The following is a 26,567-nucleotide window of genomic DNA, read 5'->3' as shown; positions in this document are numbered from 1 at the left end:
TGAGTGGAAACGATTTTTGGCCAGTTTCTAAAAGGGAAAATACATTCATATTTAAATGAATCTTTCTTGGATAATATAAAAACCTGTGGATAACCAGAGATTCACTTTAGTTTTCTACAGGTGAGTATGAAACAAAAATTGTGCAGGATGCGGGGGAAAGGACAGCTCGCCTCAAAGTAGATTCAGTCCTCATTTACATGGATTAAAGTTCTCCGTTGCTATAATAGACTGGAAAAAAGGTCGTCAGGATGGATTTTCGTTATTTTCAGAGAGTCTGATGGAATTTTGTCAATTACTGGGTTCCCGCCTGTCCTTGCGTGGAAGTTTATTTACTCCATTAAGGCATAAAAATACATGAAATATATATGTAAAAATGTGCTAAGTTAACGTACAACCTCAAATCAGAAAAAGGTGGGATGGTATGGAAAATGCAAAGTAGTGATTTCTAAACTTACTTTGACTTGTTTTTTATTGCAGACAATACAATTAACATTTTTTTATTAAGGTGATTCTCATGATTTTTATTGTGTTTTTGTTTCAAGATAAACCTGTATTCCAATTTTGGTTCTTGCAACACTTTAAAAAAAAAAAAAAAAAAAACAGTAAAGAAACAGGAAAGCGTTTACCACTTTGTAATGTTGCAGATCCTTTTCACAACACTTAAAAGATGTTTCAGACATCAAGTGATGAAGTGTTTCAGGGGTAATTGTCTCCTATTATTCCTGCAAACAAGTCTTAAGATGGGCAACAGTAGGTCTTCGCAGTCACATTTTGTGCTTTAAAATGCACCACATTCTCTATTGGAGCCAGGTCGGGACTGCAAGCAGGCCAGTTAAGTACCCTTTATAATCTTCCTTTGCAACAAGGACTTTGTAATGTGTTCTGTATCCTCTTTTATAAAGATTAAATAATATAAAGACTACGCAGTGTTGATTATTCAATATCTTTACCAGAATAGTGAATACCTGAAAACTATAATTCACTTTCATCTTTACTAAATTTTATTTATCTATGCTTGTAATTTATTTGTTAAATATTATCTGAGATTCACTCCTCGACAAAATCTCCCTAATCAATCCAAATAAACCTGTTAAATCATCTGGTGAAATTGTATTCACATCGCAATATACATCACAGAAATACAAAATATGGTAATGTCAGATACTTGCTAAACTAATTTTCATGACTTTTCCAAAACGTTGTGGGTTTTTCTGTTTATCAAAACTTTTCCAGGCCTGGAAAATGCCATGTCAAAATGTCATGCCTTTTCCAGGTTTTCCATGATCGTATGAACCCTGTTATTTCAATAAAAAAAATGTGGCCTGGAAAATGAATTGAGTCAGAAGATTTTGTATTTCTTTTTATTCCATCCGTTTACTCACCTTCGATTTGATCCAAGCCTGGAGTTTCTTCTTTGTTCGTGGATTTGTCAAACACCTGGATATAATTATTGACAATTTGACACATTCCAAGCTCTAAACCGGTAATGACTTACATGGACAAACAAGTAGACAGAAGTCAATGGCTGCGTCCGAAATCGCATACTTATATACTATACAGTACGTTAAAATCAGTATGCGAGTCGAGTAGTATGTCTGAATTCATAGAACTCGAAAATCAGTATGCGAGAAGTACCCGGATGACTTACAACTTCCGTTAAAGGGCCATGAAACCCCCTCGTTTCAGCAGGGTGTTTTCACAGCTCTACTTTGGAAAAAGTCAGAAAAGTGGGCGTGTCCAGCTCTGTTTAGGGGGGAGTGTCGGAGGAACTAAAGTGGGATGGTGTGGGATTGTCTATTTGTGCACGCGCGAGTTCCAGAGTCAAAATACACACCCACACAGACATGAGAAAGTGATGGTGTTTAACCTACATGGACATCTGTAGTCGAATTATTTGCTGAATTATTAAATGTTGGATTTTAACTGCAGTTTGGCTCTTTCATTCAGGGAATTCATTCATGCCCCTCGCGACAAACGAGATATTTGATTCGAGGAGCTGCTGCAAGCGTGTATTTTTCATGCAATGTTTGATACCGCACGGCGAATGAGAGAAAAAAAAAACTCAGCATTTCCCGGAAACTTAGATGCACACGGCAGGTAGCGTCAGAAAGCCGCGTGTGTTATTCCGGTGTTACGGTTTAACTGGTGACCGTGTTAACTGGTGTCCCTTTCCAGATGTAAGCTATTCAGGTTTGCAGATTGGCAGATTCGTCACTTTTTCACAGCAACAAAACCTGTCCATACCAAATAAAGATTCTTATTAGTTGGTGTCAGTGTCATTGTGAGCATTATTGATTTTAATATCTGTGTAGCAGAACAGTATATAACCAAAGTAAATAAAAAAATAATTAGAATTTACATGTCTTTAACAGGATTCGAACATGTGTAGTGAAAAGTGAAGTGCGCATCCCGTGCATGCTGCGCTACTCCATGATGCCAAGTGAGACATTTTCATAAATGGGAGTGGAGCAACGCAGATGACAAAATGACGGATGTAGTTTGTCTGAATTCCATCAAAGAGCTTAGAATGGCCAAGAGGCGACACTCAATAGAACGTTCCAGTGCAACAGCAGCGCCCAGCAACAGCCCTGGATTCCGCCATTTTGGAGTGAAAGCGATCGGCTGTCCATTTGATCTTATTGCTGTGGCGATGGCCAGCAGCTGCTTTTTATTTTTTTATTTAAAAAGCACAATAGAGCTGAGATACAACCTGAAAGACGACAAAAGACACTTACTATTACAATCATCAGCACTTATAATGGGGGTATATGCCGAAGCATGCTAATAGGACTTTTAATTTGCCAGTAACCTGGGTTAAGCGCTTCCGGTGAATTGAATGCCAATGCAAAATCCGGTGTGTTTAAGGTCTGTTTTCTTCAAAATTCAGCGATCTCCACTGGCTGAGTGGTATTCGATTTAAAGTGGGTCTCAGATTGTACAAGAAGCACTGCATTAAATTACATTCCCCCACCATATCTTTATAATATGAGCATTTATTTTACCCCAGTATATTCAATGGAGCTTCTGCGTTAGGCTGCCGATTCTGACGGGGACGTGCGAGTAAACGGCTTTTTGTCTTGTTTTATGCTTGAGCAACTAAATAAATGCTAAAGTTTATTTAACTGAATGTATTTTAATGACATTACAACATCGATGCTGTATAAGGAACCGTATAAAATGAGAAAAAGTTCACAATAACAGGTCACCGGAAGCGTATCAGCATGGGAACAACACTAGCTCGGCGTATACCCTATAGCTTATTTTACAGATTAATAACATGCTGTTGTTCTATTGGAGTTTTCATTCCAGAGTAATGTCTTTTGAAACGTCTAGTTCTAAATTTCATTTATTTGACAGAAAACAATATGATAATATTATTAAAGCTATCCCACAATCTATATTTCAGATGTCTGGTAATCTATCTCAAAATAATATAACACCTTGCCTTCCTCAGCTTTTGGTGGATGGAGTTTCAGTTATCGATATACACTTATCCAATACTGTAATCCGAAATAGTTTTATTAAAGAACTATATCCCTTTCATTCAAATAAAAAGGTATTATTTTGTTATTTCTCTAAGGAAAAAATTCAATTGCTTAGAACTAAATATTTAAAGTTTCCAGTAGCACCAAAAGTAAAGGAAGTCCATTTTAAAATTCTAAGTGGAGTCTCCTTCTAAAGAATTTTTGAGACGTCGATTTGGTTTTGATGAAAACAATTGTTCCTTTTGTGATGATCAAATTGAAATGATCAATTATCAAATTGAATTATTGGTTATTTCTCTAAATTTAAATGCTTTTATTTATTTATTTAAATCTATTATTTAAATGCTTTAACAAAAGAAAATGTACTGTTTGGTTTATTTTTGAAAGAGGAAACACATGATTTAGCAATTAACACCATTATTATTCTTGGGAATTTTATTTCACATAAGAATAGGTTCTTAAAAATTTCTCCCAAATTTTATGTTTTTCACAAGGAACTATGTCTTTATTTTCTATCACTTAAGCAAATGAGGAAAAAGAATGCTGTAGTTCTCTGTGATTTAATAGAACAACTTGAATTTGCTGAAAACCCCTTGATGTTGTTGCCTTTTGTTTTTTTATTTATTTAATTATTTTTTTATCTCGTTATTATGTTTTGTTTATGATGCTTGTCTGCTGTCTGATTAAGAAGATTAGTATTTTGTACCAGGCCATTTATAGTTGTATTGTTTACTTTGTTCAATAAAGTTATTAAAAAAAAAAAAAAGTTTTCATTCCAAAATGGCCGCCGCGCCATCTAGTGGCTGTTTACCTAAATCGCACTAGAGTGTCGCCTTTTGGTGATTCTATGCTCTTTGATTCCATTCATACTTTACATTCATACTGTATAGAACGTACGGCCGAGTAGTATGTCTAAATTCAAATGCAGTACCTACTGAGTAGTAGGCGGTTTCGGACGCAGCCAAATGTTTACTGGTTTTAAATATTTTCGAGTGAACTGAACATTTTATAAACTAGCATGCATTAAATAGATAAAGTTCCCAACTTGTGATGAATTTCATAAATGACTATTCATAAAAGGTGTACGGCATAATAACTGTTAAACAAAAGGATTTTAATCCCATATGCATGATCATCCGTGGTTTATTGAGTGTACTTATACAAAGGTCAGTTTTAAATCTATAATTAAAGACATTATAGTGCTTTCTGGAGAAAATGGCACAAGCTGTTTGCATGTTGCAAATAATAATGCACAATCTTTTTTTTTAACATGCATAAACAGGAACCGTCATGATAGTTTAGCCATGTTTTGCCAAAAAGTAATAATTTTAACCAAACCCCACAGATTATTGGATCTGAATAAAGCATGGGTGAGAAATAAAAAGATTAAATAGTAATGCTCATTCGCATCGCATTGCTCTGAACATCAGAAGCCACTTTAATAAAATGTTAACAGTAACATTATGTGCTTAAAAAACATGTTAAATCACAATAAACAGCATACTTTACTTCCATAATGAGACACTGCAGGGTAAAATCCTCATTAAGACAAAAACCTTGATTTTATGTACTGTGAACTGACTGCGTACCTGAACGGAGACAGCAGGTGGTTATGTTTGGATCATTTTCGCGTGTACAACAACATGCGCTGTTGAGTTGTGTGCAGTAAGACCAGAAATATAAAGCTAATGGGGCACCTTTTGATTTGAATGCTGCGATTTCTTAAAGCAACACTGGAAATAGACTTATTTTTACACATTCCATATACAGTTTTAACATATATGAATCCATTCAGTCGATCTCCAGGTCTGGCAGGAGCACTTTTAGCTTAGCTTAGCATAAATCATTGTATTGATTTAACAATATAAATGTTGATTTCAATAGTTTATTAATCATTTACTAACTCATTCTGAATGATCCTAAAAACCCTCAACTACTCTTAAATAAAAACAGTTTGTAAATAATTCGATACTTAATTTAGTAATGAAAAATAAATCATTAACTAAGTATGAAAATACAATCATTAAACACATTATATAGGTGCTTATAAGTCAAGAATGGAGCATTTGTAGCTGAAGTTATAAACTGCTTACTAACGTTTATTAATGTAGAGTTGATGCTTTACAGATAATGAATTCACTATTTGCTAATGCTTAATAAATGATTTATAGTGTGTAGTTATTATAAAGTGTTACCGAAATGTACACTACTTACACTAACCCTAACCCCAACCTAACAGTCTACTTATAGTCTATTGAGCATTAGTTGGCGTGTAGATGCAATATAACTTAAATTCAACAAACGGACCATCAAAATAAAGTGTGACTTTTTTTTTTTTTACTAATGGTTTAATCCAATTTAATGACTTGCACTAAGCTAAAAGGGCTCTCGCCAGACCCAGCGATTGAATGGATTCAAAACTACTTCAACTCAACTGTTTGTCTCTAGTGTTCCTTGTAGAGCGACAGTGATTGGATCTGTACACCCACCAGAAGCTGCTGTCTGTGGTTCATCTGTCTTCTCGAGGGTGTTTGTTTCTTGCAAACAGAACGTGAGTGTTGGCGGAGCGTCCTCGGTTCTGCTGTTGCAGTACGGATGCTCTCTCCTTGAGTTCTTTGGGGGTCTGCCAACAGCTCTACGTCCAGCCCCCTTCTTTCGTGGCCCTGCGGCCGGTTGTACGCTGATCTGGCTGATTATCTCGGCAACTTTACCAAAGCAAAAGAGCGACGACTGCAAGGCGCTGTCATTCTTCAACTGATAGAAATTCGACACAAAAGCTCTAATAGATGGTGTGAAACTTGCGTCCTCGTTTAGCTTCTTTTTTAGGATCCCAAAAACGTCCTCAAGCTGTCCATCCAAGGTCCCGACAGTCTCTGCAACAGCTGTACCTTAGACAGATGCATACAATGATGATGATTAAGCTGTTAACATGATTAGATTTATATATGTGGAAATATTAAAAAAGGCATACTTGGGCCTGGTTCTTGAACTGGCTCTTGTGTGAAATGTTCCGCTTCTAAACAGAAACACATTCAAATTACAAAATGTCTGATTTCATGTTATATCTTAGGCTGTATCCAAAATCGGTCCCTATCCCTTCATTTTCAATTCCCTACTTTCATTCATTCATTTTCCTTCGGCTTAGTCTCTTATTTATCAGGGGTTGCCACAGCGGAATAAACCGCCAACTATTCCAGCATATGTTTTACACAGCGGATGCCCTTCCAGTACTGGGAAACACTAGTGGTGGGCAAAGCGAGGCTTCATGAAACACTGAAACAGTCGAAGCAAATGTGTCGAAGCTTCGAAACATTTCGAAACCCTACTCTACAGTGACACCTAGTGGTCATTTTTTTATGTATTGCACTGAAACAGCTGCAGCACATAACAGTTGAGCTAATTGAGGTATTAAAGCCCACTTTGTAGAATTTAGCTTCAATCAATGTAGCGCAGCGGCTAAGGTGACTGACTAGCGTTTGGGGATGGCGGGTTCGAAGCCAGGCAATTGCAGCTATTATGAAATGCTTTAATACCAGTTGGTAATGCTTTGCTCTTGAAACGTTTTGTTTCAACATTGGTCTGATATCCGAATAAACAATTTGTTAATAAATATGTCTTGTTTTGGTCTTAAAACAGGGTTGTTGCTAGATCAGAAACTGTGGCCTGAAGTTATCAAGAATTATTTATATTATTCATAAAATTTATTGTATTTTATTAACGTCTACCCAAACCCTAAACCAAACTATCACAGTACTGTAAAAATATTAATTATTGTTTTACAGTGTTACAAAAATGATGCTAAATTGATGGCGTAACTGCAGCAGTATTATATTAAGGCTACACAAAACAGAAACATAATAAAAACACATAAAACCATGATTTCGGAGTATTTGTAGAAGTCGGGATTCGAACCCAAAAAGTCATTTAATGCATATCATCATCGTGCACATGCACAGTCCACTAGGCCATATGAAATGGGATTTTCTTGACCTTGGCAGTCAAATGGAGATTTGCCAGGTCTCGAAACGCTTCTAAGGTGATCAATGTTTTGAATCGCTTTAGTCACGTGACTAAGTGTTTCGAAACACTTTAGTCACGTGACTTGGGTGCTTCGGATCATGCTTCGGTGCAGTGTTTCAAACACTTGCGCTTCGGGATCTCGACACTGTGTCGAAACGTCAGTTTCACGTCAGCCATCCCTAGGAAACACCCATACACTTTCCCGTTCACACAAACACTCAATTCACTATGGCCAATTTAGCTTATTTTAGCTAATTTAGCTCCTCGCGCCAACACGAGGAGAACATGCAAACACACAGAAACGCTAACTGGCCCAGCCGGGACTCGAACCAGCAACCTTCTTGTTATGAGGTGACTGCTAACCACTGAGCCACCATGCCGCCCTCATTCCCTACAATAGTCCACTAATATAGTTCACTTATAAATAAAAAGTTTAACTATTACTATTTATACGTAGTGTCTTGGTGTCTTCCTTGGTTATTACGCCAGAATGAGAGTACAATTCCCAACTATATCAGCCTAGAAAAGAGCAGCTTTTAATTTTTTGTTGGTTTTACTGAATGATGTAACTATAAAAGTCAAGCTTTAAATAAAAAAACGATTCTATATAAGAAATATGAATAACAAATTTTCCAAATGGAAAAAAGGTTGGTTTGTTGGTTGTACACTAAATCAGGGATTCCCAAACTTTTTTATTCCGGGACCCACCTATGCAAGTAATTCAATCTCAAGACCCACCATAATATTTTAATATGGAAAAATGGGTAAAAAATGTATCCATTCAAAGCAGTCAAAAATATATGGTGTGTGGCTTTTTGGATTTTGCGATTTGATATGCACAAAATGAGGCTCGAAGTGCTTTTTGTGGGATGCTGGCTGTAACTGTGATCATTTTTTTGTTGACAAAGATACTCTTCTTTTTTTAGAAGAGAATATGATCAACCTTTGATCAAGCCCCTTGATTATGATCAAGCACCGTCACATCACAGTAAACTCCGCTGCTAGTGTATAGTCATAAGAAACTAAACAGCTTTTTTGATCGACTATTACAAGCTGGGAAAACGTCGGACAAATATGCCAATCCAATTAACGTTATTTCTGAATAGATCTAATATTTACACATTTGCTTGAGGAAGGAATAATGAGGGTAGTTACATTACTATTACTATTTTCCATAACATCTATGCCCTTCCATAACATTAGGTGACGTTAAAACTAACAGATAGCACTATAGCAATTGTGCTAGCAATCTGTCAACGTTGGGATGTAAAAAATAATGGGACAACAAATAGCTTCAAATGATAAAATACATAGCAAACATTAGAAAATACTGACAATAAAATAAAAGGTTTGGCCAATTAAAATCAATGGTCTATACAGAAAATAAATAAAGCTACAAAATCTATTTCACTTTTAATTGTATTTGCATATTGATTAAAGTTACTATAGTTATGTGAAGAGCAGCAAATGAATCTCTCATTGTGTTTTGTTTGATAACAGATGAGTTAATGTAAAAATGCACAGATATATAATGAATCATTCGACTACTTTAGTAACTGTTTGTGCTCATTTAAGAGAAAATTCTTGTGTTTAAAATAAAACACGCAGGACAGAGCAAAAAAAAAGGAAAAAATAAAACGAAGAAAAAGAAGCACTTCTCCGACGGTCCCTTACTGAGAGCTCCGCTCAGCGCAAGCTCTACCGGCTAAATCATCAATAGCCTATTTGTTAAATTTATGACGCGGCTCTAGGCAGCACAGACGCAATCAGCATCAGCGCTGGTTTGTGTCAACTCGTCTGTGCCAAACTGTGACCAGAAATATCCTTTATTCATTTTGCTTCTTTGACAAAATATATATGTGAGCATGTGTGGTCGCAAGTGTTACCATCCTCCAAGTTAACAGATATTTGTTGCACATCAGGGGCCTGATTATGCTTTTCCGTTTAAAAAATATGCGAGGCGCACCGCACTGCACTGGTGCTCTTATTATGTCACTATTAGAAACGACTGAATCAGCCGGTCTATTGTGCGCAAGTGTTGCTGTCCATGTTGTTATAATTGTAATATATAATAACATTGTGATATTCATGATTTGTAAAGTAATACAGCACTGGATAACTTGAAACTGCGACCACAAGTCTCTCCTCCATCATTAAAAGTTATCCGTCGTCCTGACAACACAAACACTGCCGGCACCTCAACAAAAGGAATGAAAAAGTCGCAACTGACATAATGTGCTTTTGCGCTCAGGGTTGAGTTTTGTTTCAACTGCGAGCACACAGCGTGCAACAGCATAACGTGAAGCGTGCAGGGTCCATAAACACTCACGGCCGTTAATAAACCAATCAAAAAATGCCATATTCAATGCAAAAAGTGCATTCACTGTGATCAGTCCCTTATGCAGCCAAACATTTAAAATATATAAAATAATTTTTTTTAATCGTTTAACTGATAAGCGGTTTTTTTTAGCATTCCTAGTCTGTTGTTTTGTTGTCTAAAAAAAAAGAAATATGGTGCGCTTTTTATGTCACAAAGCCATGACTGATTCAGCTACATATTGTGCATGAGCGTTGCTGTTGATATTGTTATAATTGTAACACGGGGAGAACATGCAAACTCCACACAGAAGAGCCAACTGAACCAACCGAGGCTCGAATCACCGACCTTTTTGCTGTGAGGCGATCGTGCTCCCCACTGCGCCACCATGATGCCCCACTAATCCACTATTCCAGGGGTGGCTAACCCTGTTCCTGGAGAGCCACCTTCCTGCAGATTTCAGTTGCTACCCATATCAAACACACCTGCCTGTAATTATCACGTGGTGTTCAGGTCCTAATTAATTGGTTCAGGTGTGTTTGATATGGGTAGCAACTGAAATCTGCAGGAAGGTGGCTCTCCAGGAACATGGTTGGTCACCCCTGCACTATTCCATGCCATTTCCAGTCAGGGGTGTTCAAACTCAGTTCCGGAGGGCTGGTGTCCTGCATAGTTTAGCTCCAACTTCCTTCAACACACCTGCCTGGAAGTTTCAAGTATACCTAGAAAGACCTTGGTTAGCTGGTTCAGGGGTGTTTATATGGGGTTGGAACTAAAATATGCAGGACACCGGCCCCTCAGGACCAAGTTGGACAGCCCTGGTGTAAGTAGTGCAGTCACAATGAAATATTCTTTCAGTTCACCCCGATGGTGCACATTCAATCGTAGCAAAGTAGTTTGGAATGTTGAACACTTCAAACACTCAATGCTCACAGCTTTGCTAATGTAACGGAAGGGGTAGAGCAGTTGGGCGCTCAGGTTGAATTATTTTTTTTTATTTTGGATTGTGAAAGCAAACTTCTCTTATGTAAGTGATTATATTGCCTCCTGGTGGTGAATGCTGTTGTACTTATCACAGGAACTATTTGGCAGTTTGGTCATTTATTTATCTAATTTGTCAACCTTTAAATGTCGTCTGTGAAACAGTTAGAATTTCTGTTTAATACAAAAAAAGCTAAAAATTTGAAAGACGCTAAATTCATACACTACACTGTTAAGTGTACGAGTAGCTTTGTTTTAAACAACAATAATATTGTTTGCACTTTGCTGGTTGATAAAAAAATAAAATAAAAATGGTGACAGTGTTTGTGGTTACTTCATGTCATGCGCAGTACTTACATGCACAAGTATTTCCAGATTTTACGCCAGATTTTTCTTCAAAACAAAACAGCTGCTGCTTCACTCTGTCAGTGAATCTTCAATACGTTATTTAACAATTAAATAATACACTTTTTGGAAACTTATATCCATAGGATTCTGCTTTGGATGTCCATTTGAGGTCAGTTGCATGAACTTTCACAGTGCATTATGAGTATTCTCAAGCTGTTGAACTTACATTGGTTTGTACACTTGTTATAGCAGTGCACTGTGGGAGTGATTGAGTGCACTTTAGAATGTCCACTATGGTTTCAGACACCACTGCTTCAAATAGTGCACACTTTAAGGATATAAGGGGCGATTTTTGGATACAGCCTTGGTTTCAAAAACACAGCTTACATAATATAGTCATAAGAACATTGACCACTGTTATATATTTGATTTATTATGTTGATGTAATTAAACCAAAATATTATGTTAATTTAAAGGCATAGTTCACCCAAAATGAATATACTGTCATCAATAACTCACCCTTCATTTGTTCATGAGTTTCTTTAAACTATCATTAAATGGTATCATCCATTATGGTAGCATCCATAGTCATTTTGTTTGTATAGTAACATTGACATCCAAAAAAATCCATATTTGGATGTCAATGGGTGCCAGCAACCAGCATTCTTCAAAATATATATTTTTTTATGTTTACCAGAAGACAGAAACAGCGACGCAGTGGCGCAGTAGGTAGTGCTGCCGCCTTACAGCAAGAAGGTTTCTGTTTGAGCCCCAGCTGAATCAGTTGGCATTTCTGTGTAGAGTTTGCATGTTCTCCCTGCGTTGGCGTGGGTTTCCTCCGGGTGCTCCAGTTTCCCCCACAGTACAAAGACATGCGGTACAGGTGAATTGGGTAGGCTAAATTGTCCGTAGTGTATGAGTGAATGAGTGTGTGGATGTTTCCCAGAGATGGGTTGCGGCTGGAAGGGCATCCACTGCGTAAAAAACGTGCTGGATAAGTTAGCCGTTTATTCCGCTGTGGCGACACCGGATTAATAAAGGGACTAAGCCGAAAAGAAAATTAATGAAGAAAAAAGAAACTCAAAGGTTAAAACCACATGAATGAGAGTAAATGATCGTTTTTTTGGGTGAACTATCCCTTTAAAGTGAACTTTTATAGGGAATTTCCTGATTATAAAAATGAAATTTCTTGCTCTAGCAATGGAGTTGCTTAAAATGAAGAAATAATACACAGATATGATGTGATGGTCAGAAAATGGTTTACTTCACCTGTGGTGGTGATGATTGGTACTGTGGTAACAGACACCGTTTCCTCATTGAACGTGGCTTGTCCATCTGCTTGTTTCAGATAAAAGGCATAATGTTGTGATATTTATATACTATAGATATCTCTTCATATTTTAATTCAACAGGGGCAAACTGACCTGTGACTGTCATTGTCTCCCATGATTGCTCCAACTCTAATGGTCTAAAAAGCTCTTCTGAAATGTCCTTCTCTGAATGGAAATCCATATTTCATAAAAAAAAAAACAAATAAACATGGGATTAAACGTTGATGCTAGCACAATAGAATTGGCAAAACTCTGTACTCTGAATTGTTAATCTATACACTCTAGGTTTGTCAGAATCATCTCACCTGCTGGTTCAGCAAATGACTTGGGAAAAAGCTTGTAATATAACCTGCAGTGAAATATAATAAAAGTATGGTTCATTATATGATAGAATCAACATACATATGTGACCCTGCACCAGAAAACCAGCCATAAGTGTTGATTGTTTTTTGAAATTAGATATATACATCACACACATTACTATTTAAACATCTGTAATCAATATAGATCAAATCTATAATCAGAATATTGTCCAAATTAAGTTTCAAGCAACGCGCATTACTAATCAAAAATTAAGTTTTGATTTATTTATGGTAGGAAATTTACTTATTATCTTCATGATCTTTTCTTAACAATATAATGACTTTTGGCATGAAAGAAAAACATATTTTTATCAATAGCCAAATATACATTTTAAGAGCCAAAATTATTACTCGTACAAAATAAGGTTTTGTGGTCTAGGGTCACACATTTCCAAAATTCCATTCTGTTATGATGTCTAAGTTGAGGTCAAAATTGTTCGCCTCTCCTGTGATTTTCTTTTTTCTTTTCAAATATATTACCAAATGATGTTTAACAGAGCATGGACTTTTTCACAGTATTTTCTATAATATTATTTCTTCTGGAGAAGCTCGTATTTGTTTTATTTTGGCTAGAATAAAAGCAGTTTTTATTTTTTTAAAAACCATTTTAAAGTGAATATTATATTAGCCCCCTTAAGCAATATTGTTTTTTAGATTGTCTACAGAATAAATCATCCTTGTACAATGATTTGTCTAATTTCCCTGACTTGTGTAAATAACGTATGATTTTTATAAATAAATGAATGAATTATTATATTGAAAACCTAAAAATACAAGGCCAAAAAGAAGAAAATCCCATCACATGGGCTTGCATGACTTATAAAATATTTAGGTAAATCCTAAAGAAAAATCACAATATATTTGACTTTTTAAAATTGACATCATGCTACATTACATTACAAAGATTTTGGCACAAACTTTGAACCAAATTTTTAAAGATGAATTTTAATGTTTTACGCAAGAATCATATTGCCCATAGTAAATACACACCCTGATCTGATATGGAAGATATGGGCAAACAAAACTGTTTACTGTTTTTTTGGCAAACAAATGTGTTCTTTAGGCTTCATTTGATTACAATTAAATCACATGAAAAGTTTTTTGCTACTTTTTCATGGACTGTTGCTCTCGAATTTAATCTAAAATACCTCATTTTCTGTTCCAGGGGATTGGAATGGCATGAGTAATGGACCCTTTTTACAAGCTTATTATGATGTGTTTAGAGGTCATCAGCATCTTTTTATGTATGTATATTTATTAGCGGTGGGCCGTTATCTGCGTTAACGCGAGACTCTTATCGCGTGATAAATAAAATATCAATCTATTCTCAAATTGGGTTGGGAGCTGGGTCTATTCTACAGAAGCTATGATGACTTTCACCTTGATATTTTAGCGTGGATGTATATCTGACCGAATTGCAGTGTAGGTGGCGAGAACAAGTCTTCGAACCTGTGCGTATTCTACATCATCCACATCTAACTATCAGGCACCTGTAAAGTTTCTGAGTTCGAGTAAAACATATACAAATAAAATGCACTGAGTGCTTTTTAAAATGAATGAGAGTGAATGAAAATCAAACCGGTGAGCCATCTGACAAAAAAGTGCCCTTGTGAATCAAATCAGCAGGATGCCCTTCTGGATCTTTCACTTACTTCGAAGACACTACTGACTGCGTTTACATGGACATCTGTAGTCTAGTTATTTGCCTTAATAGACAATAATATAATTAAGGTGTTTACGTAGAGTGCTTTCATGTAAGAGTTTCCTGTAATTTTTGGTGACTTTAACTGCAGTTCAGCAGTTTCACATTAATCATTTCACTTCACTCATGAACATTTCATTCCTGCCCCCGTGACAAACTGGGGTATTAGACGCAAATAAGGAATAAGGACTGGTGAGAGTTTTATGGAATTTAATAACGCACGGCAAATGGAAAGAAAAAAACTTCTGCATTTCGTGATTTACTGGAAGGTGCATGTGTGGATCTTGTGGGAAAAAGTCGAAAAGTCCTACATGATGGTAATAGTTTGATTGCTGTGTTTACTTCAATAATGCCACTAATATCTGCATACTCCACATGTCTTTATTCCATTTCTGTTTAGTTCAGTGTTGACTTTAGTCGGATTAAGGTAATCAAAAATCGCTGTTTGGAGCTTATGTAGGTCTACAGTTCAAAATTCATGTTTAACTGAATAAACAGTAAACACAAGTACATCTTACTGAACATCATTAATTTTCATCACTAATTATCATAGTAGAACAGTTTCTCAAGCAGTTTGTGATGCATTTTGGAAACAGGAGATGAGCCCCTGGTCTAATGCACCACCTGGCTTGAGAAACCAGATCTCAAAGACTTATATTTAGTCATTATTTAGGTATCGCAAATATTCTGAATGCCTTCTGCAGAATTCAAATGAGCAAATGAGTAATTTCAAGATTACAGTGAGATTAATCTAGATTTTTTTTTAAATCTATGCCCACCTATAACATTTATATGTATTACATTATATTATATTTGCATCAAATTACAAAAAAATTAATTATCATTTCTGTGCAAAGTGTTTTTAATTCAGCATCTATGGGGTCAGGACAGTAAATTGTATGTTTTCCTCTCTTTTGATTGCCATTATCAGTTTCACATATTTTTTCCTTTTTCTGAAAGCCTTCATATCACTATCGTTGAGTTTTACTTGTATTATTTCAGTAATTAGGATTGTAAAAATACATATTTGTTGTACTCTCCCATTCGCTGCGTTCTAAGTTTACCCAAATATGATGACCTCTGCTGCTGAGAAACCCGGAAATGTAAAAAGGGTCCATTAACAACATGATTTTAATTTTTCTGGTTAACTAATCTTTTAATTTAAACCCCTCTTAATCGACTGACCTGTAGCAGAACTGAATGTCTGGGCAGATGGATCGATCTGTAATAGCGTAGAGATAATTATCGCCTTCCTCTTCCTGCAAGTTGTATTTGATAGTCTTGAGCGCAGATGAAGGCGAGTGGCCGCTTTTGTAGAGCTGTTGAAGCTTTTCGATGGTGTCGTTGGATACATCTCTCCACCGCATGACCTCAGCAGTGTGCAGCCTGTGGTTATGTTCGTTCCTCAAGTTCACATGAAGAAAATAGCCCTCTTCAATGTGTGGGTCACCTGATCTGTGGAAGGACAAACTTAGTTTTTGGTTTGTTTTTAAATGCAGAGTTGCGAAATAGACTGAATATTGTTAGATAATAAATCAATATTAAATAATTAATATTAATATTTTTCTTTTTAAAATATTTCCCAAATAATGTTTAACAGAGCAAGAGATTTTCACAGTATGTCCTATAATATTTTTTCTTCTGGAGAAAGTCTTATTTGTTTTATTTTGGCTACAATAAAAGCAGTGTTTAATTTTTGTAAAACCATTTTAAGGTCAATATAATTAGCCCCCTTAAGCAACATATTTTTTTTAATTGTTTACAGAACAAACCATCATTATTTAAGTAGTAACTTAAAAATATCTAGTCAAATATTATGTTCTGTCATCAAGGTTGGACTGGCCATTTGCAGACCGGGCAGTTTCCCGTTGGGCCGATGTACTTTTTGGGCCGGGCTGAAGATCTTATAACACTTGGCAGACTGACGCATTTCTCTGCCTAATTAATTAAGGATGCTGCAATCTGTGACGCTCTGAAAGTCAGATTCTTCTTTTTCAAACAAACCAGCCCATATGTAACATAATCTGCAGCCTATTGGTTCTTTTCTTTATTGACACTGGGCAGGCCCAATTACAAACCTCCATTTTGGCCTCTGCATAAGCATGCAACGTCAAGTGTGTATTTGTCAAAATAGACCAGAGTCCCACCTGTTTCTCTCCCCGCGTGCGCGTATGGAGTGCAGAAGCAGCGAGTGGGCGTTTAATTTTTGCGTCTGCAGTGCGCAGCGGATCTACAACTGTTGCACAGATCAATATATTCCTGTCTATTTTATCTGTCTATATAAATAGGCTATACTGTTTTTTACTTTTCATCTGCACTAAGGGGCAACGCAGTGGCGCAGTGGGTAGCACGTTCGCCTCACAGCAAGAAGGTCGCTGGGTCGATCCTCGGCTCAGTTGGCGTTTCTGTGTGGAGTTTGAATGTTATCCCTGCGTTCGCGTGGGTTTCCTCCGGGTTCTCCGGTTTCCCCCACAGTCCAAAGACATGTGGTACAGATGAATTGGGTAGGCTAAATTGTCCGTAGTGTGTGTGTGAATGTGTGTGTGGATGTTTCCCAGAGATGGGTTGCGGCTGGAAGGGCATCCGCTGCGTAAAAAACCTGCTGGATAAGTTGGCGGTTCATTCCGCTGTGGCGACTCTGGATTAATAAAGGGACTAAGCCAACAAGAAAATGAGTGAATCTGCGGCAACTTCCTCTTATGCTGTTTCCCTAACCTGCAAGTTTTTTTTTTTTTTTTTTTTTACAAATTATATAGATCATAAAGAACTGTATGCTTCTCAAGCTCTATAAGGAATGTCATTAATGTATTTTAAGATGCACTCAGTCAGAAGACAATCGCCTGTAATATTATGACATTGTGTTTTTGATCGTCAGCATGATGTAGGCTTATACAATAACATTTATACAATATGGTTATAATTATACATGACCAAACGTGTTGCCCTTTTTTAACTGTTTAAGCTGAGTCAGACATTTTTAAGGGTCTCTGACACATTGCTTTTTTTATTTATCTTTATTTTATTAATCAACGTTAACTGTGTGCATCAGCAGGCAGTTTTTGTTATGTTCATTATTTAATGTAGGCTCCCTCAACACACACAGCCACACACAAGATGGACTTCCGATGTGGATTATAATTTTATTATAATAATAAATTACATTTGTTAAGTTTTTAAATTGTCAACTCTGATATTTTCTATATATGGCTTTTGTGCTTTTATAGAATGGGAGTTGGTAAACATATTCAAGGGCGAGCACAGATGGGGAGCGTTTTGATTGAATGTAGTGGGCCACACTGGCCCAAAATGCCAGGGCTGATTTTTTTGCCCCAGTCCAGCCCTGACTGTCAATATGGCAAACAAAACATGAATAAAGTTATTAGAAATTAGTTATTCAAACTTAAAAAATTTAGAAATGTTTTGAAAATATTATTTCTGCTAAGCAAAAATATACAGTGGGCAAATAATTCAGACTGTAATTGTACATTGCGCTGAAATCTTTGAAACATCTCCACCATATGACAGATGGATAAAATATTTTTTGTGTGTGTTTAAAATTGGAAAAAATTAGGTTTTCATTAAGGGGGTCTTTAAAATCTTTTTACAAAACATGGAAATTTTTGTTGAATTATATTGACACTATTGATCTTGAAGAAGAGGAGAAATGAAGAATTTTTTTATGTGTTTATTATTATTTATTTCTTACTTTTGAAGTTAGTTTTGTTGTTGTTGTGTATATATACATTTATTTTATTTTTTTTTTTACATTTACTGTGTTATTTTATAACTATTTTTTTCTGATGGTCATTGATTCTTAGTTGTGAAAAAACAGAACAGTGTACTACTTATTTTTGCATGCATATGATATTGTATCTGCACAAAATGATAATTAATATATTTGGCCAAAAGAAATTTTTTTTGGATAACGATGATTTGATTTTTTAGAACATATATAATATTCTCATTATTAATAATAGCGTTTGATCGATGATGTTTAGGAGATGATTAAAATTATGTTTAGGGTGCATTTTTATGTTTATTAATGGTTTATTTGTTTATTTCACATTTCTTCTTTGTATGAAGGCTAAATACAAATCAAAGGTGAACTAAAATATATATATATTTTTTTTTTATGGGAGGTTGTTTCAAGACTTGGCCAATTCATTTTTGAATTAATTGTCTAGACATAATAGGAGTTCTTGGCAATTTTTCTAAAGCTTTTTAAATATTACATACAGTTTAAATCAGAATTATTAGCCCCCTTTTCAATTTTTTTTTTTTTTTAATATTTCCCAAATGATTTTTAACAGAGCAAGGAAATTTTCACAGTATGTCTGATAATATTTTTTCTTCTGGAGAATAAAAATAAGAATAAAAAGCAGTTATTATTTTTTTAAAAACCATTTTTGGGACAAAATTATTAGCCCCTTTAAGCTAATTGTTTTTCCAATAGTCTACAGAACAAACCATCGTTATACAATAACTTGCCTAATTACTCTAACCTGCCTAGTTCACCTTATTACCTAGTTAAGTCTTTAAATGTCACTTTAAGCTGTATAGAAGTGTCTTGAAAAATATCTAGTAAAATAGCATTTACTGTCATCATGTCAAAGAGAAAATAAATCAATTAGAAATTAGTTATTCAAACTATTATGCTTAGAATTATGCTGAAACAATCTTCCCTCCATTAAACAGAAATTGGGGAAAAAATAAACAGGCGCGCTAATAATTCAGGGGGGCTAATAATTCTGACTTCAACTGTAGATATTGGAATTATATCATATCAGCTGAAATTAGGTTGTGTACAATTATTTTGTGATATAAATTTTGCCCATATCGTCCAGCACTCAAGACTGAATGTCCTGCTGGAATCTCTCATGGTCGAAAGCACTGTTGAATTATATTACAAACATTACGAATGCATTCCATAAACTTTGTCTCACCTGGACTTTCTTTCGTGCATAGATCTCTTGAGAATCAGAAACATAGTAGCAGGGCAGTTAGTGTTCTTGCTTGTCTTTGATGATGCGCTGTATGTTTTGTGATGGCATCTCAGATCCACCTGCGGATTATGCATAATAAATTAATTTAGCAGAAAATAGGCTTGTTGTTAGTTCAAAGGGTTAGTTCACCCCAAAATTAAAATTGTCATCATTTACTCATCCTCATCTTGTTACACAGATATTCGAGTTTCTTTCTTCTGTTGAACACAAAAAAAAAAGATATTCTGAAGAATGTTGGAAGAAAAACTGCATTTACATTGGCTTCCATAGACGTTGTTTTTTCCCCAAAACTACTATGCATGTCAATAGCTGCTTTTCCCCCCAATATTCTTCAGAATTTCTTGTTTCTGGGTGAAATATCCATTAAAGACATTACCCTCCATTGTTCTCTTATCGGAATAATGCTGCAGTCACAATAGAGTTTGTGCATGAGAAATTCTGTTGTACGGCAAAAAGGATTGATTAGACATTTTAAAAAGCAAGCAACTACTCCATGTTATTAAATTCTGTCCAGAGAGGTCATGTTTTGATCTTCGATTGGTCTCACGCAATCACGTAATATTTAATTATTTATGTGAGATGATTACATCAAATTCGTAGTAAACGGTTTGTTAAATATGATACGCAATCAGGGCTTAACATTAACACCCGCCAAATGTGGGTAGATTTCAGCTTTGGTGGGTTAGACAGACACTCTCACTAGCCACTTTGACAGGTTGAAAATAATTTTTAAATTGTGGTTTGCTTAAAAGCAGGGTTCAACTATAAGAATGACCCAATATGCGTGCAAATGTGATCTTACGATCCAGAAACAGCACGACTAAAGGGTGATTTATACTTCTGCGTCAAACGCCGGCGTATGCTACGGCGCTGACGCATAGCCCTTTCGCCGTGGTCGTCGGCGTCACTGACGTGCACCTCTCAAAAAATTGTAACTACACGTCGCAACGACGCGTAGCGTAAGCTCTGTGATTGGTCGGCTTGGTAGCGCTGACGAGTCTGGGCGGGGCTGAGAGCCGCGCGAATGGCGCGAGCGATTGTTTACAAGTGTGGAGTACCGTTAAGGAGCTCCGGATGGAAAGTTTTGTTTTGTGTTTACCTCATAGTTAAAGTTGTTGCCCCTCCGCCGGTTCCTGCCTCAAAATGAGCGAGTTTGAGCCACTTGTAAAGCAGCGAAGAAACTCGACATTTACACCTCACTGCCAACTAGCGTTTCGGAAGTGTTAATGCAGACCGACAGAGACAGCGCGCAGAAGTATAAATGCACAGCTACACGCGTTGCATGCGCCGTGGGTTACGCCGGTCACTTGATGCAGAAGTATAAACCAGGCTTAACAAAAAAAAAAATGCGTTCACGCGAGCAGAAGAAAGCAGATGAATACAGTGGCAGACTGGCCATCTGGCAGACCGGGCAGTTTCCCGCTGGGCCGACATACTTTTTGAGCCGGGCTAATCATCGTCTTAGATCTGATCGGCCCATAAAAGGCTTAGCAGCCTGTCGTTTTTTTCTGCCTTATTAATTGACGATGTTCTGATCTGTGACTCTCTGAAAGTAAGATGCTTTTTTCCGGACAGACAGACCGGGCCAGCCCATGTGACACTCTGCAGCCCATTGGTTCTTTTCTTTATTGACATATGAATACCGAAAGAGAGGATGATCACTCGCGCTAACAGCTGATGTGATGCGCGCGACTGTTTAAAGCGCGTGCGCTCTCCTGTTTCCTTGCTTGCCTTTAAGCAACCGTTCCTGGGACGCAACTGTGAACGGTTCTCTTTCAAATAATCAGGCAAAAAAGTTTTGCTAATGTCGAATAGCTTGCTGCTTTCAAGAGCTCCAAATATGTCTTTTTGTAAGCAGCACCGGATGCTTTCGCTTTGAACAGATTATTAATTGGCCTTAAACGTGTGATCATCTTTCCATTATCACACATGTTTTTCGCCTGCTTTCTTTTGCTTATGGTTATTCTTGTTAATATAGTTTAATTATCTTTTTTTCTAAACAACATTGCTTTAACCACTTAAACTCTGCTGCTATTTGGGGATTTCCGCCTGGATTTTGCCTACCCAAATTTAAAAGCTCAGGAGTTCAGGAGTTCACTCACATTCAGACACATCACTGTGCTGCTGTGTTTGCCTAAATCCTCCAGATTACCAGCAGGGCTAATGGTTAAAATAGACAGGTCAGGAGACCTGCTGCATACGGGGTCTGCTGGATACGGGGATTGAGGGAGAAGTCCCCATTTATACGGTTTACATGAACACACTTATCTTTATAATGATATAAATTGTGGTTATGTGTATATGAAATTACGAATAACAAATGTAGCAGGACATTAAATCACTATTTATTTCTTTGCATTTTAACTTTGTAAACTATAAACTCATGTGTCTCCTCAGGGTTTGTGTCTCATTTTGTGAACTAACTGACATCAACACTTGTTCGCTCCCCTTCTCCCCTGCTGGCCACGCCCACTCCTGCCCGATGCTCGCGGAGCTCCACGCCCATTAATCATGCATCTTTTGAAAAAATTCTGAAGTAGACTTTAACCGAAAGTGGGGGGTGTCATGGCCCTTTAAATCTGAAAGCGAAAGTTGATGACGTCACGGACCTGGTACCAGGTCAGCAGAGTTTAAGTGGTTAATATGAGAACTCTCCATTTAGGCTATGTGTAGTTAACTGGTGATCTGAGAGACCTTTAGCGAGGACAGATTACTGTGCATATTTTTGATACATGACAATAATTATTTTTAAAAGTCAATTGTTTTTCTTTGGGTTTTTTAAAGAAATCTTTTGTTAAATAAAAGTATAGCATACAGCTATATTTAGCTTGTTTTGACATTTAAAATTTGTGGCTAAGAAATAATTATTGTTTGGTGTGGTCAGAGATAAATTTGGTAAATCCTTAATTTTGAGTTCTGAAAAGTCATGTGAAATAAAAAAAACAGTTTGCAGTATAACACTATGAAACCATGACCTATTTGCTCATACACGACACACAAAACGTGAAATGAATGAGAAGGCATGTGGACAAAACACAAAATCTAAGTATCAAATCATATTTATGCATATAAAAATATTTTCCCAACAACAAAATTGTGGCTAGTGGAAATGCAGAGCGGCTAGTAGCGTTGGAAAACTACTAGCCACTGTGGCTGGTGATCAAAAAAGTTCATGTAAAGCCCTGTACGCAATACCTCTCTGCCTTTGTTGTGGGCTGCAGGCTTTACACTTTCAGTATTTAACAATTTATTTAGTTTTACATTTAGAGCGGATTTTCTTTACTATAGTAGCCTAGGCCTATTTTAGCTTTTTAATCGGTGTTAGGAATTTAATTATTTTGCATCAAAAATGCATTTTGGTGTAGGTAAATGTTTCTGCTAAGCATCAAATCATCATCATACTAGCTGTCAGAACATGTACATGACTGAATAAATTATTATTCCTTTATAAAACAAACAAACAAAAAATGGTTGAATATTGTGCATGTCTATTCGAAGCAATCTTGAATTGTGTCAAATCGTCAATAAACAAATCCAGCTAATTGAGTAATCTACATACGAAAAACGGACCCCAGGTGGACTTTATCTCTGCACTGTAAAACAAAAACAGGTTTGGTCAAATTAACTTTTCTAGTCATCTCAACTTCAATCAAGCTTACTAAAAATATTAAGTGAAACTTTGTATAACTGTAAATGCATAATAAGTTAAATCAACATAAAAATGTTTCTTGACTATTTGTCATTACATTTTTTACACTGTAGATGAACATTTTAAAGCATAGCACTTCTAAAATAGTAACTGTCTCAGTGTCACACAACCAGCGATCGCTTTCCAGAGATCGCTGGTTCTCAAACGAACACCAGGACTACACTTCCGCATTTCCCAGGACTACATTTTCATACATGCACTGCTCCCAGACACTCATGCTCATTCATCTGCTTGATTGCACTCACCAGCTGAACCTTGTCAGAGACTGATACAAACCATTCCTAAGCCACTCCTTTACCCTTCCAGTTTGCCGAGTCTTGTTTACTACTAAGTGACATTACAATGCGCTTCTCCTTGTCTTGTTTTTTCCGTGTTTAGACCCTAGCCTTGTTTACCCTTGTTCTCTAGTTTAGCCGCCTGCCTTATGACCTATTGCCTGAATATTGATTACGATTTTGGATTTGCCTGCATATACCTGTTAACACCTGATTTGAACATTGCTTGCCTGACGCTGAATAAACCTGCATATTGGATCTTACCTCCAGTTGTCTTTGTCACCCCACCCCGTCGTTACACTCAGAATCTTGATTAAATATATTGTTATTTGTGTTTCAAAGATGAACACACATCTTTTTGGGTTCATACTGACAAGAGTAAATGATGGCAAACCTTTATTTTGGGGAGAGCTAGTTCCTAACAGCTTTCAAATTTTCACTGATTTATTTGTGTAAATAAGTACCTAAAATTATTATACATGATGAATCACAGAAATGTTAAGACAGTAAACACTCATATTAGATATCATGTTTCCTCTATTGTAGGGCTGCACAATATTGTTATATATTTTTCTCTCTCTTTGCAATATACAGCTGAAGTAAGAATTGTTAGCGCTCCTAAATTATTAGCCCCCTATTTATTTTTTCCACAATTTTTGTTTAACAGAGAGAAGATTTTGTCAACACATTTCTAACATAACAGTTTTAATAACTAATTTCTAATAACTGATTTATTTTATGTTTGCCATGATGACAGTACAGACCATTTTACTAAATGTGATTCAAGATACTAGTATTCGGCTTAAAGTGACATTTAAAGACATAACTTGATGATTAGTTAATGATTAGCTATGGTTAACTATGGGTAATTAAGCAAGTTATTGTATAATGATGTTTTTTTTTGTGGACAATGATAAAAACACTGCTTAAAGAGGTTAATAATATTGACATTAAAATGTTTATTAAAAAAATTATTCTAGCTAAAATAAAACGAATAAGACTTTCTCCAGAAAAATCAAATATTATTGGAAATACTGTGAAAAACTTCTTGCTCTGTTAAACATCCTTTAGGAAATAATAATTATAGGAGGGCTAATAATCTTGACTTTAGCTGTAAATTGCGTTGTGAATATAATTTCGCAAGATGAATAGCTCTAGTTGGAAAGAAATCATTTTCTTAGATTGACCGGGATGATTTTGTAGGGGAGTGAATCAAGTATGAAATATAACAATCAAATTGCACACATTATGTTATCCATGCTAAACCGATATATTGTGCAGCACTACTTTCTATTGCACACAGTTTCTTCCTACTCTGTATTTGTTGTAGCGGCCAGAGTCAGGATACGTCCTGGATTTTCTCCACGTTAAAGCCGAGGTCTTTTGGAAGTCCTCCAGCCACTTCTGGACTTGCTCTTCTGAAGTCATCTGCAATTTAAGCGATGCTCGAAAATTTTCCATGTCCTCTAACTTTTCCAGCAATTCATGACGACACAATAGATGACTGTAGCCGGGTGGTAAGATTTTCTACAAGCAAAGCATCAGTTAATAAAACACACTCAATAAATTTCAAAATAAAGTGTCCAGGTCACATTACACCACCACATTCACACACATCTTCATGCAATTCATCGCCAAAACAATTTCATCACTATAAGTTAGAGGTTTGTGTACATTTGTGGCATTGGTTTTGGAAATACTGACATGATATGAATTTGTGTTTAATTTAACGTAGTATTAAGTACATAAATGCAGCACAGTATTTAATAAAGATACATTAACCTTTAACATTAATTTCGGCCAGTGTGATTTACACTTTTCTATAACTAATCCGATACAGAACAGCAGTGATGAATGATAAATTGTCTATCATAACATATCGGTGTATAAAAATGCCATTAACAGTTACACTGAAAAACAACAAGCTTTTAACCAAACGTAATAACCACGGTTGTTATATAGTGGTATAACTACGCTATAACTGCGGTAAAGATGATTACTGGTAAGCAAAACCTTATTTAATTAAAACTTGTCTTTAATAAGTTAGCGAGCAACGTAATGTTAATTTAAAGGTAAATTTTGTAAATGAACCATGTTAGCAGTGCTAACGTTAGCCAGCTAGCTCACGTAAACAAACCTCTCACTCTTTAATGGTGAAAACAGCTGCCGCTGCTAATATGTATAACTCCAAACCTCTACATGATCTGTGTCCTCTGCTGCACGTTCTTCTCCCATACAAAAACGACACTTTATTATCTTCATTTTGTAAAGCTGAGAACAGCCTAAAGATCAAAACTTCGCGAATCGCGATGAGGTAAACGAAACTCTCGCGAGATTTACATATAGTGCTCTCGCCCACTCTGACACATTTAAATGGAAATGATGTGTTTACATGACGGGAATTACAGTCCCAGCTATTTTAAAAATATTTCACAAGTTAGAAAAGTTATAGAATGCCTTTATATTTTGTCTATATCAGGATTATCATTAAATGTAAAAAAAGTACCCTATTGCTACTTAAAGACAAAAAAAATCCTTTTACTGAATTTGAAGGTATTCCAATCAGAGAAGAAGTAACTTACCTTGGCATTGACATTTGTAAAGAACTGTCAAACATGATATAAATAAATCAGTCAAATAGAATTTACAACCTCCTTTGATGAAAATTAACAAGAAATTTGACAGGTGACTCATGAGGGATTTATCACTTAAAAGAAGGATTCTTTAGTCAAAAACTGAAGGTCTATCACGATTGGTGTATTTTGCTAAAGTATTAGATGTATCAAAATCATTTATTAAAAAAATATTCAGGGATGTTTCATTTCATATGTAAAACAAACCTCATTTTATGTAATCCATAATCAAGAGGTTTGAATGTGCTTGATTTTGATACTTCCAATACAATTTTTAAGTTGAATTGGATTAAACATTATATCAAACATAAAAATGACATATGGTATATAATCCCAAACCTTTTAATGTCGGTAGTATAGAGTTTCTTTTAGTGTAACTTTGAGACTAATAAACAAAAATA

At 36.0% G+C, this 26,567-nt stretch overlaps 1 protein-coding gene across 4 annotated transcripts; it reads right to left on the bottom strand.

Moving 5' to 3' along the window:
* Positions 1-4,610: 4,610 nt before the first annotated feature.
* si:dkey-75a21.2 lies at positions 4,611-25,860 on the bottom strand. Of its 4 annotated transcripts, none has more exons than XR_012383900.1 (9): positions 25,727-25,860; positions 24,848-25,060; positions 19,490-19,608; positions 15,732-16,001; positions 12,788-12,831; positions 12,576-12,642; positions 12,421-12,489; positions 6,457-6,501; positions 4,611-6,373 (listed from the first exon to the last, which is right to left on the bottom strand). XR_012383900.1 is itself a non-coding variant. In XM_005172477.6 (9 exons), exons 1-9 carry the CDS (start codon positions 25,793-25,795, stop codon positions 5,916-5,918), a joined length of 1,359 nt encoding a protein of 452 aa, XP_005172534.1. In that variant the 5' UTR covers positions 25,796-25,860; the 3' UTR covers positions 4,611-5,915. The 4 variants fall into 4 exon arrangements, 2 of the variants coding, with proteins under 2 accessions (XP_005172534.1, NP_001116781.1); XR_012383899.1 differs by having other exon boundaries at positions 12,421-12,486; XM_005172477.6 differs by having other exon boundaries at positions 12,576-12,647.
* Positions 25,861-26,567: the final 707 nt, after the last annotated feature.

The sequence above is a fragment of the Danio rerio genome, chromosome 8, assembly GCF_049306965.1.
Source record: "Danio rerio strain Tuebingen ecotype United States chromosome 8, GRCz12tu, whole genome shotgun sequence".
Classification (NCBI taxonomy): Eukaryota; Metazoa; Chordata; class Actinopteri; order Cypriniformes; family Danionidae; genus Danio; species Danio rerio.
Note: the sequence above shows the minus strand (reverse complement) of the source record. Positions and strands in the feature narration are given on the sequence as shown.

Coding starts and splice junctions, on each gene's coding strand:
- si:dkey-75a21.2 (XM_005172477.6), bottom strand. CDS start 25,795: ATGAAGATAATAAAGTGTCGTTTTTGTATGGGAGAAGAACGTGCAGCA. Junction 12,832..15,731: donor GACATTCAGTTCTGCTACAG/GTCAGTCGATTA, acceptor ATTTCACTGCAG/GTTATATTACAAGCTTTTTC. Junction 6,374..6,456: donor AGTTCAAGAACCAGGCCCAA/GTATGCCTTTTT, acceptor CATCTGTCTAAG/GTACAGCTGTTGCAGAGACT.